The sequence below is a fragment of the Saccostrea echinata genome, unplaced genomic scaffold, assembly GCF_033153115.1.
Source record: "Saccostrea echinata isolate AGI-Se365-2 ecotype Australia unplaced genomic scaffold, CSIRO_AGI_Sech_v1 ptg000009l, whole genome shotgun sequence".
In the NCBI taxonomy this organism is placed as follows: domain Eukaryota; kingdom Metazoa; phylum Mollusca; class Bivalvia; order Ostreida; family Ostreidae; genus Saccostrea; species Saccostrea echinata.
The window spans coordinates 17017600-17030678 of record NW_026889758.1 but is presented as its reverse complement, the minus strand read 5'-3'; the positions used below and the strand labels follow the sequence as shown (position 1 = coordinate 17030678).

Genomic DNA, 13079 nt, shown 5'->3' with positions numbered 1-13079 from the left:
GAAAATCTTGTGTAGAAAAAATATTTATAAGCCAGGTCACAACAGAAACCATATTAGCTTTTTTACATTCACTTCTCAGTTATTAACATGCTTGTCCATTGTATGTTTTCTAATGAAAAAAGTGTAAGGCATTTTATTTCCCCTGAATATATATGCAGTTAAAAACCAAGAAGTGGCACTTATTTTTTTTTAAATGTAGAGGAGCCTGAGAATGTGTACATTCATTCATTTTTCACATCCTTCCTTTACACTATAAATTAACTGTAACCCGACTACATTTAATTAGACAATTTTTATCGAAATTTGTCAGTCTGATATCCATCTAAGATTATTAATCTTCATTACTGTGGAAATCTTCTACTTAAAAAAGCATAATAAATAGTTCATGACAATAAATATTCCCAAGTAAAAGAATTAAGATAGTTAAATTCGTGGATATTTCTCGCACACAAATAACAGTTGGTATAAAGTATATTTCTGCCAATCACTTACCTGCTGTATCCTTGCCCCTTGACCTGAGGTAGCGTAAGAATGCACCTAGTGACCATTTATTCCCATAATCCTCTACATCAGGGTCATCATTCCTGAGAGATAAAACATTTATATAAGAATACACCCAGTGACCACTTATTCGAATTATTCCACCATGGTCAATGTTCCTGGGAAATAAATATTTACGTAATTTAAATGTCATTTCATTAGGTCATGCAATTTAGGTCAGATAAAATCTTAAATATTTCTTAATTTCATATTTAATTAATCAGACACTGAATATATACAGTCAAGCCTCGTTGTCTCAAACTTGAAGGGACTGAGAAAAAACTTCAAGATACCCGAGGATTAGAGATATTGAGAGTAAAACACTTAAAAGAATATGTGATTGGGACTTCCAAATCACTTTGACATATATATGGCATTTCGAGATACTAGTCTTTTGAGATACCAACATTCAACTACTTTGTCAAATGTCCATCATCATTAATCTTGCCATGATTTAATATTAAACTAATTTCTTTCCCACTCACTTTGAAGTGGCCTCACAATTCACAGCTATTGCACAAGAACAAACATAACTCTTAATGGCTAAACAACTTCCACCAAGTAAGCTGTGTAGAGAAGTGAGTCAGAATCAGATTCTTGGATTGACTTTAAGGGAGCCGACAGGTTCTTTTTTGTTTTTTTTTTTGTAGGAAAATTACAATAGATACGCTTTCTTCTATACCATGTAATCTACACTGTCTTCAGTGTCCATGCAAAGTTTCAGAAAAATCTACCAACTGGGTATTTTTAGGGATTATCTCAAAATAGTTACATTTCCTATAGAATTGTATGGGAAAATGCTTTTTTGTACTTCAAAGCAAATTACAGAAATACTATAATAGACTTTTTTCCTCATATTATAATACAAGATGATTATCAGTGCATTATATGTAAGAAACACAAAATTCTACCATCTAGTTTCCAGAGGGGGCACCTCAAAATGTCAAAATTTATGAAATTTTCCTGTTGTTATGAAGTACTACAAAATATGACAGCAAATGAGTATTTATACAGAACCTCTTAAATAAACGCTTTTTGAATTTAAGGTAAGAAATCATGTGATTTGGCAGTCATGCTAACATCGTATGACATTTTTCTGATTGCTGGTACAGACAATAAGACAAGCTGTCATTATAGTACAGCAGTCTATTGATCTTGAGTCTTGAATTGAGTGAAGCATCTTGGGCTCCATGCAGGCCCCTGATGATATAACCCTATTGTAATTCATCATAATTACTGTGCACCTGACAGCTCCTCCAGTTCTTACATAATACTTCTATTCTGTGACAATCAATATTCACATGACACAACTGCTGTTAGTTTCTGTCACCTCATAACTCACTCAGGGAACCTGACACAGGAACAGTACCTTTAAAACTGTACACCTTCAGTAAGAATTATTCCTGTTCTCCTTTGTTGCCGTTTGGCTGATGGGGGGGAGGGGTATTACAGTTTTTTTTTTTTTAAATAAATTATTTTGCAGCAATCACTTTTAATGAGGAAAACTGTTGTCTACCAAATTAACTGTAGTGTACAGATATACTTGAGTATGCCTTGCTACATATAGCTAATAGTTTCCTTTTTTCAATATCAGCTGGACCTGACATTGGAGCCTAGATCTAAGTTACTAAAATTTCATGATTTTGAAGAAAAATTAGTACACAATATACTACTTTCCTAGAAATTCAAAAATAAAACAAAGTCAAATTTCAAGTCATTAGAAGATTAAGCTTAGTTCTTCATTAAAAGCCAATTACTAAAAGGTCAAGCTTAAGGTCAATTTAAGGTCACATGGTTTGTAGGTCATTACTTATTGAGTAAGTAGTTCAAATTTCAAGTTCTAGGTCATACAGTGTTTAGGCCTGGTACTTTTTGGAAGGTCTATTTACATATAATACACATGCTACATATCAAATCATATCTGTTGTCATTTAAAGAATATTGGCTAATTGGGGGGGGGGGGGGGATAAAAGGTTGGAAGATACCCTGTGTTTCATTATTAAGCATTTTGAAGAGAAGATCAAAGATCAAAATTCAAGTTCAAAAGGTTAGGTACCCTAGTAACTTTAAAAAGCTTTTATGCCAAGCAGTATAATCAGCTGAAAAATCTGAGCCTGTTATGGTTTAGATATAGGCTTTGACAAAAGGACAGGTGGACATTTATGAGTAAGTATCCCTTACTCTCGTGCTTTGCTTTGTAGCCATTACATACATTATATATTGCTTAACTTGGTTCAACATTTTCAGAAGACAATGTAGAAGTGTTCTTGACATACAGCACGACACATGCATGGTGATGGACAGGAAGCCAATAGCAAAAGGTCACCTTGTGACTCAGGTGACCTAAATCTCTTAACAGCATAAAAAAGGGTATCGTTATTAACATCAATTTTAAGTACAAAAAAATTAGCAGTCTGAGAATAAATCTGATTAAATGAGATGGTATAAAAAGTGCACACAGTTTCTGAGATTTATGTCTATCTCTCAAACATATCTATTGATTTGTTTGTTTGAAGCTAAAAGCAATTGAAAGATTAAATTCGCAAAAACTAAATACACTCCATTAACCATTAACCATTAAAAAGTACAGCAGCCTTTATAATCATTTAATATGCAGGAAAACTTGCCTACTTTTTGCATGGCTTTAATGGAGCCTTGAATTGCACACCCAGTACACAGTCAAGTGATTCTTATAAATGTAAAGTATGGTGGTTCACATGGTGTTATATTCATACCAGGTAAGTTAGCTACAGCATTGAACTGTGTATATACAGGTAAAAATGAGAAGTAAAGACTATTTACAGGGACACTTGCACATATGTATTTATCTACACTTATTGTAATAAAAAGTTTTTGCATTTCAATTTGAGAGCAGAAAATGCACGACATTTTTTACCCTATTAAATGATTCAGACCACCTTTTTTGTTGATGCTGTAGTTTGTCAGTGTTTTAGTGGGGACTAACTTGAAAAAGTCATCACTTTTCTTGTTGACACTGTTGTTTGTCAGTGTGTAAGTGGGAACTTACTTGGTGTAGTCATCACTTTTCTTGTTGACACTGTAGTTTGTTAGTGTTTTAGTTGGGACTTAATTGACACAGTCATCACTTTTCTTGTTTATGCTGTAGTTTGTCAGTGTGTGTCAGTGGGGACTTACTTGACGTAGTCATTACTTTTCTTGTTGACACTGTAGTTTGTCAGTGTTTTAGTTGGGACTTAATTGACACAGTCATCACTTTTCTTGTTTATGCTGTAGTTTGTCAGTGTGTGTCAGTGGGGACTTACTTGACGTAGTCATTACTTTTCTTGTTGACACTGTAGTTTGTCAGTGTGTATCAGTGGGGACTTACTTGACATAGTCATCACTTTTCTTGTTGACACTGTAGTTTGTCAGTGTGTGTCAGTGGGGACTTACTACACAAAGCCATCACAATTCTTGTTAACACTGTAGTTTGTCAGTGTTTAAGTGGGGACTTACCTGACATAGTCATCACTTTTCTTGTTGCCACTGTAGTTTGTCAGTGTGTCAGCGGGGACTTACACTTGACAAAGTCATCACAATTCCTGTTGACTGTAGTTTATCAGTGTTTTAGTGGGGACTTACTTGATGTAGTCATGACTTTTCTTGTTGATACTGTAGTTTGTCAGTGTGTCAGTGGGGACTTGCTTGAAGTAGTTATCACTTTTCTTGTTGACACTGTAGTTTGTCAGTGTTTTAGTGGGGTCTACTTGATGTAGTCATCACTTTTCTTGTTGACACTGTAGTTTGTCAGTGTGTCAGTGGGGACTTACTTGATGTAGTTATCACTTTTCTTGTTGACACTGTAGTTTGTCAGTGTGTGTCAGTGGGGACTTACTTGACAAAGTCATCACTTTTCTTGTTGACACTGTAGTTTGTCAGTGTTTTAGTGGAGACTTACGTGATGTAGTTATCACTTTTCTTGTTTATGCTGTAGTTTGTCAGTGTTTTAGTGGGGACTTACTTGACATAGTCATTACTTTTCTTGTTGACACTGTAGTTTGTCAGTGTGTCAGTGGGGACTTACTTGACATAGTCATCACTTTTCTTGTTGACTGTAGTTTGTCAGTGTGTCAGTGGGGACTTACTTGACAATAGTCATCACTTTTCTTGTTTATGCTGTAGTTTGTCAGTGTGTCAGTGGGGACTTACTTGACATAGTCATCACTTTTCTTGTTGACTGTAGTTTGTCAGTGTGTCAGTGGGGACTTACTTGACGTAGTCATCACTTTTCTTGTTGACACTGTAGTTTGTCAGTGTGTGTCAGTGGGGAATTACTTGACAAAGTCATCACAATTCTTGTTAACACTGTAGTTTGTCAGTGTTTTAGTGGGGACTTACTTGACATAGTCATTACTTTTCTTGTTGACTGTAGTTTGTCAGTGTTTTAGTGGGGACTTAATTGAAACAGTCATCACTTTTCTTGTTTATGCTGTAGTTTGTCAGTGTGTGTCAGTGGGGATTTACTTGACATAGTCATCACTTTTCTTGCTGACACTGTAGTTTGTCAGTGTTTTAGTCGGGACTTACTTGACGTAGTCATCACTTTTCTTGTTGACGCTGTAGTTTGTCAGATGCATACACTGATTCCTGATGTGTCGATTGCTCTTCTCATATTTCACCGTGGCAAACCTGTTTATGACATCAAATCAGTGAATCATTATTTCAAGTACAATGTACATACAAAAAGTCACTTGCTTATCAATCAAAGGGTATTAATGTTTAAAAAATTTTCTGCCCTAAAGTCAAGTTTTTAACAATTCACATCATGATAATGAAAAATGTATTTGTTAGCCCCAGAGGAAAGTAACAATTTAAACTGAAATTTTTGCCCCCAGCTCTTATGAAATGTTATGCCCACAGTCTTTGATGGTCACTTGAATATCATGCCTTTCTCAAGCTATGACAAACTCAGCAACAATTGGAAAAGATTCACGACCCTTTGACATTAAATTAACAATTTATGAGTGGATTCTTTGATCATTTCATTCCATAAAGTTTGTCTCCTTCATGCTCAAGAAAGTTGAGGATTTTTAGAAAATATTCATATTCAATATATGATCAACTAAGCTCTACTTTTGGATCTGAATCATTAACCTAGGGAACACTAACACTTTGGTAGAGGGCTGACTGCTCATTATTACCTTGAAAACAGTTGGCCTTCTGGAAGTCAATGTGTAGAAAGATTTTACAAAATGTAATGAAGTTTCAATGTATGACTAGTTTAGCCTTGCTCTGAATCCAGCACTCGGGGAGAATAAATTTCAAAGTTTTGGTAAAATGTTACAAAATGTTTAAAGAACTTAAAATTAACAAATTAAAGAACTAATCCACAGAAGCAAGCCAAGAACATTAATAAGCACCCTCTGAAGACCTTAACAAAATCTGTGTTCTTGATTAAACACACTGAATGATACTGACATACAGAAACAGGTCAACTGACATCACTTACCTGGTAAGTCCCTCCTCAAACAGGTAGATACAGAAACAGGTCAACTGACATCACTTACCTGGTAAAACCCTCCTCAAACAGGTAGATACAGAAACAGGTCAACTGACATCACTTACCTGGTAAAACCCTCCTCAAACAGGTAGAAACAGAAACAGGTCAACTGACATCACTTATCTGGTAAGAACCTCCTCAAACAGGTAAATACAGAAACAGGTCATCTGATGTCAATTACCTGGTAGGTCCCTCCTCAAACAGGTAGATACAGAAACAGGTCATCTGACATCACTTACCTGGTAAGTCCCTCCTCAAACAGGTAGATACAGAAACAGGTCATCTGACATCACTTACCTGGTAAGTCCCTCCTCAAACAGGTAGATACAGAAACAGGTCAACTCACATCACTTACCTGGTAAGTCCCTCCTCAAACAGGTAGATACAGAAACAGGTAAACTCACATCACTTACCTGGTAAGTTCCTCCTCAAACAGGTAGATACAGAAACAGGTCATCTGACATCACCTACCTGATAAGTCTCTCCTCAAACAGGTAGATACAGAAACAGGTCAACTGACATCACTTACCTGGAAAGTCCCTCCTCAAACAATTAGATACAGAAACAGGTCATCTGACATCACTTACCTGGTAAGTCCCTCCTCAAACAGGTAGATACAGAGAGGGTCATAGGATGTCACACAAACATACAATCGGATGTCAAACTTGAAACCTAAGATATAAAATATAAGTTATTGTATATATACAGGTTATTATCCATTACTTACAAATGTTTATTTTTGTATGTTTTTGTAGTTTCTAGTAAGTGCATGTTTTTTTTAAACATGTACTCTGAATTTCCAAAATTACACTGCAAACTTGATTCTGATTTATCGGAGAATGTCAACAAGAGTTTCCATTTTATCAGGAAATCAAAAAATATTACTGACAATTAATTAGAAAATGGCTGATTTACGGAGGCATATTAATCACAAAGATACAGCATAGGGATAGATCAAGATAAACTTATACCTGACCCCTGTTCAAACTCATACATAAGATTCATAAATATAACAGTTAACATCCCAACCATCTTCCTTGGTTTATACTGCAGACTTGTCTGAGAACATGATAAGTGATTCTGATGTTACAAGGCTAAACTCCCATCAAAATAAAAATGATGAAAATGTTGCTCATTTTTCTTATGTATATGACCCAATATCATAATTTATTAACAAACTAATAGTTACTCTAGCTCTGCATTGCCCATAGAGTTAATTTTTACTTACTATCTATCAATAAAGGATTGGATATGTATTTAGACACAATCAAGTTTTCATCCAATGGCACCTGATCAGGCTAGAAGAGAAAAGATACATTTCACACCAAACATCTAACAAGAGTAAAATAAAATTTGCTGACAATTATTATAAAAAATCTAAAAATTTCATTACAAACATTTCCAGGACATACAGTTAAGAATTACTCACATGATTACACAGAAACACACCCCTCCCACGAGAGGAGGCTACAGGCTTAACAATCCAAAGACCCTTTTCCCTCAAAAAAGAAGCTGAAACAAACATTAAAATTTATCACTGTACATGTAGGATGATTCTAAAACTAAGAATGATTTTTAAAAAAACTTTCGAGACTGATTAATGGAACTCTAAGGTACCACTGCCACGAGTCTGACAACAGGGTCCTTGTTACTGATGGATGACTGATCTCTTATGTATTGGGGCAATATACCAAAAAGAAACCACCACAAAAACAAGAGGCCCAAGGGCCTTGAATCGTTTTTCTGATAAACTGTACAACCTATCACTTCTATTTGAAGCCTTTAAGTATCCTGTATATTTAGATAAAGCCTTGAAATTCCAAATGTAAGTCATCATGACCTACATTTTAGATGAAACACTCTGAGAACCCAAGATGATTCTTAGCCAATAAGTACGAGAGTAAGTCATGGTGACCTACTTATCACTTGTCATTCTCTGAGGACCCAAGATGCATCAACTAACTAAGTTTGATGATTCTAAGTGAATTAATACCTAAAATATTTAATTATAATAACCATAAAATAGGTCACGGTGACCTACTTTTCAGTCAACTTACTCCGAAGACCCAAGACGCATCAACTGACAAAGATTGATGATTCTAAGCCAATTAGTACTAGAAATATTTGATTATAGTCATATAAATTGAAAAGTAGGTCACGGTGACCCACCTTTCAGTTGATCTACTCTGAGGACCCAAGATACATCAACTGACAAATTTTGATGATTCTTAGCCAAATAGTTCCCGAAAATATTAAATATAGCCATAAAATTTAAAAATTAGGTTACGGTGACCTACTTTTCAGTTGACGTTTTTGAGGACCCAAGATGCATCAACTTACATGTACAATGTTTTATGATCATAGGCCTTAAAATGTCCAAATTATGCCTCTAAAACGCTTTGAAATCGAATGCCTGCAAAGTTTAAAAAGTAGGTCACTGTGACCTACTTTTTAGCTCACCTGAGCCAAAGGCTCAAGTGAGCTTTTCTGATCAAATTTGTCAGTTGTCTGTCATCATTGTCGTTGTGTCGTCGTTGTAAACTCTTCACATTTTCATCTTCTTCTCAAGAACCACTGGGCCAATTTCAACCAAACTTGCCACAAGTATCCTTGGGTAAAGGGGATTCAAGTTTGTTCAAATGAAGGGACAAGCCTTCTTCCAAGGGGAGATAATTATGACTTCATGAAAAATTAATGGCATCATTTAAAAATCTTTTTCTCAAGAACCACTGTGCTTGAAAATTTGAAACTTATGTGGAAGCATCCTTAGGTAGTGTAGATTCAAGCTTGTTCAAATCATGACCCCCGGGGGTAGGGTGGGGCCACAATGGGCAATCAAGTTTTACATAAGAATACATAGAAAAAATCTTTAAAATTCTTCTTCTCAAGAACAGCAAAGCCATGATTAGTCATATTTATATGGAAGCATCATCAGGTAATGTAGATTCAAATTTGTACAGATCATGACCCCCCAGGAGTATAGAGGGGCCATAACAGGGGATCATAGTTATACAAAGGAATACAAAGGATATATCAATCAAAATTTTCTTCTTAAGAACAGCAAAGCCATATTTTGTCATATTAATTCAAAAGCATCCCTATAAAGTATAGATTCAAATTAGTTCAAATTAACCCCCCCCCCCCCCTTCCCAAACCAGTTTTATATGTAAACTTTTCAAGACTGAACTGATTTCTGCTTTTTCCTAGCCAGAGTCCTCAGGTGAGCGATGTGGCCCCTTGGCCTCTTGTTAATAAATATGTTTTATGGCCCCAAGATGCATCATCTTACAAGATTTAACTATTCTAAACCTCTCAGTATTCAAATTAATGACCTTAATTGTTTTGAAAAAGGTTAGCTATAAAATTCAAAAGTAGGTCAAGGTGACCTATTTTTTAGTTGACGTACTCCGAGGACTCAAGATACATCAAATGACAAAGTTTGATGATCATAGGCCTTAAATTGTTCAAAATATGCCTCTAAATCATTTTGAAAAAGAATGGCCGCAAAATTGAAAAAGTAGGTCACCATGACTTACTTTTAAGTCAACGATATGAGGTCCTTAGATGCCATTAACTGACAAGATTTGATGATCCTAGTCCTTATAGTAAGCAAAATATTAACATTTTAATAAAATGTAATTTTTGTTCAACTTTGATGTGACCTTGAGACCACGCCATTTGCCCCTGGGTGATGCCTTGAACAATTTTTAACCTACAACATATCCTCATCCTATTGTGTAAGTTTGGTGATAATCTGCCCCGTGGTTCTTGAGAAGAAGATTTTTTAACAACCAGTACTTTTGTTTCTATTTTCCTAACTATCTCCCCTTGTTTAAGGGTCACAGCCCTAGTTTTAGTATAAAAGGGAGCCATTGGGCCAAAGATACCCTGTGACAAATTTGACAATAATTGGCCAAGGGGTTCTTGAGTTATGGCCCATATTCTAAAAAGTCTACACACACCACACAAATGGCCATAGCATTAGCTCTTTGAGCCTTTGGCTCAGAAGAGCTAAAGAGTAGTTTGTAGCCAGAAAAAAATAACTGATGCTGATTTTTTTTTTTTTTAAATAATTGTAGGTTCCTTATTATTATATCTTATAGCATGAACTGAGTGCCCTGTGCACAATACTGTCACATCAAAATAATTATCTAACACTGTTTCTTAGTGCCAATAAACCTCAATTCTGCACTTATTTTTTATTTTACGATTAAAAGGTTTTTATAGTACAAATTTGAAATGAAATATTGGATTTCGTGAAGACCCGGAAGAATTGAAATTCCAAGCTGACTAAATGATGATAGAAATCTGTTCATAAGGCATTAATAAGGGAAATGTCTGATTAAATTTGTACAATTTCCAGTACAAGCTAAATGGATATCTACATTAATAAATAATCTGTGCACCTTTTTAACTCATTGCCAATAAAAGCTTTGTACTCCTAAACACAAAAAAGAAGTTTTTTATAAAGAATCAATGTGATACTTTCTCATTAACTTCCCCTACAAAAAAAAAAATCATCATTTAAGCTAGATCTAAATCTGTAGGGACATAGCTCTTCACAATATTATCACATCACAGTCTGACAAAAATAACTAATTCTTAACCTGATTTCTGTCAGCTTAATAGAGAAATTTTAATCCTAATCACAAGGTGCTATGTGTCAATCTATTTTTTTTTCTTTGTCTAGCGACCATAAAGAGGAAGTATTATTGTGAGAACAACTGTTTATGATCATGTCTTCTTGCTCCCTTTTTCTCCTTTTCTCTACTATACTTTCTACAGTCCTATTGGTCGTGTTTTAAAATTCATTATTCTCTCTGACATATTACTAATCACCATACTGATTTGTCTGACATATTTAACAGTAAGATTTCAAATATATATCTGATTTTTGAGTACCTGATATTTTACCATTAAATTTTAATACTTACCACAAAAGTCTTGATATTCACTGGGTAATATGAAGCTCTGGGGAATGATATCAAAGTGCTTAAACCCCTACAAATGAACCATTTTCAAAAATTATATTTATATTTGGCCTCATTTTGTCAGCTTTTCCAGCAGTAAAAAAATCCTGGTAAAGGAAAAAACTTGCTAACGATTGCATTACTAATAATAAATATGATAATGTGAAATAAAATGAATTCTTTGTTCATCTGTTTTTATTTCAATAAAAATAACACTTCATTACAGATTCCATTCCCACTTTAGGAATAGAACAAGGTAAATTTTGATGGTAGATTTGTCTCTTTTTGTCCATCTTCGCTAGCCAAGGGTTTCTGATACGCTACTCTCGAGCTCTCCTCATAAGCCCTTGGCATACGGTGTTAAAAAAAGTTGGGATTTTTTTCTCAAGTCGTGATTGGAGTTGATCGACATCGTTCGACCAATCAACAATTGTTTTTTTGTAAATGACGATATTTGCGTTCGGGATATATCTTGACTCTTTAATATCGGTAATGTAAAACGCAAGTAAACAATGATCCGTAAGATAACATGCCATTCTATAAATAGCTATATGGTGTCATCCAATATCTAAAGCTACGTGCAAAATATGTGATTAAGAATCTATACTTAGATGTAGATTTGCATTTTTACATGTTTAAATAACAAATTAACATAACTCAATACATTCTTGTTAATTATTCTTTAAAAACAAAATTTTTTTAAATACGCTTTTTATTTCTGTCGATGACGCAATCTGTGCGTACTGGTAAGAATCATGATCATGTGAGAAAAACAATCCCGTCTTTTGTCAGCACCGTATGCCAAGGGTTTATGAGGAGAGTAGCGTATCAGAAACCCTTGGCTAGCGAAGATGCTTTTTGTCCTGATGGTAGATTTGTCTATATTTGTACTGATGGTCAATTGTCTGTATTTTTCATGATGACAGATTTATCTATATTTGTCCTGATGGTAGATTTGTCTATATTTGTCCTGATGGTAGATTTGTCTATATTTGTCCTGATGGTAGATTTGTCTATATTTGTACTGATGGTAGATTTGTCTATATTTGTACTGATGGTAGATTTATCTATATTTGTCCTGATCATAAATTTGTCTATATTTGTCCTGATGGTAGATTTGTCTATATTTGTCTTGATTGTAGATGTGTGTCTATTTGCCCTGATTGTAGATGTGTGTCTATTTGTCTTGATGGTAGATTTGTCTATATTTGTCCTGATGGTAGATTTGAGTATATTTGTACTGATGGTAAATTTGTCTATATTTGTCTTGATGGTAGGTTTGTCTATATTTGTCCTGATGGTAGATTTGTGTGTATTTGTCCCAATTGTAGATTTGTCTCTATTTGTCCTGATGGTAAATTTGTCAATATTTGTCCTGTTGGTAGATTTGTCTATATTTGTCCTGATGGTAGATTTTTCTATATTTGTCTTGATGGAAAATTTGTAGATATTTGTACTGATGGAAAATTGGTCTATATTTGTCCTGATTATAGAATTTTGTATATTTGCCCTGATGGTATATTTTTCAATATTTGTCCTGGTGGTAGATTTGTCTATAATTGTCCTGATGGTAGATTTGTCTATATTTGTCCTGATGGTAGGTTTGGCTATATTTGTTTTAATGGTAGATTTGTCTATATTTGTCCTGATGGTAGATCTGTCTCTATTTCCTATGATTGTAGATTCGTGTCTATTTACCCTGACGGTAGATTTGTGTATATTTCCCATGATGGTAGATTTGTCTATATTTGCTCTGATGGTAGATTTGTCTATATTTGTCCTGATGGTATATTTGTGTATATTTGTCCAGATGGTAGATTTATCTATATTTGTCCTAATGGCAGGCAGATTTGTCTATATTTGTCCTGATGGTAAATTTGTCTATATTTGCCCTAATGGTAGATTTGTTTAAAATTGTTCTGGTGGTCAATTTGTCTATATTTGTTCTGATGGTTGTTTATTAGTTTCACAGTTAGTGACCTAATATGGAGACATCCAGGGTGAGGTGAAGTTGAGTCCCTACTGGTTTCTATTTCACACCCTGGATG

The 13079-nt window shown here is 34.6% G+C and overlaps 1 protein-coding gene across 2 annotated transcripts in view; it reads right to left on the bottom strand.

Moving 5' to 3' along the window:
- Positions 1-13079, bottom strand: part of LOC133181896 (tubulin polyglutamylase TTLL5-like) — a 63081-nt gene that overhangs the window by 30760 nt on the left and 19242 nt on the right. Inside the window, exons 5-10 of one of the 2 annotated variants that reach the window (XM_061316546.1) lie at positions 10996-11062; positions 7491-7573; positions 7290-7359; positions 6649-6733; positions 5089-5190; positions 493-584 (exon numbers count right to left, since the gene is read on the bottom strand). In XM_061316546.1, the coding sequence (XP_061172530.1) occupies positions 493-584; positions 5089-5190; positions 6649-6733; positions 7290-7359; positions 7491-7573; positions 10996-11062 (499 nt within the window). Of the gene's footprint in view, positions 1-492; positions 585-5088; positions 5191-6010; positions 6038-6648; positions 6734-7289; positions 7360-7490; positions 7574-10995; positions 11063-13079 lie in introns of those variants that run through there. The other variant, XM_061316547.1, reaches the window with a different exon arrangement.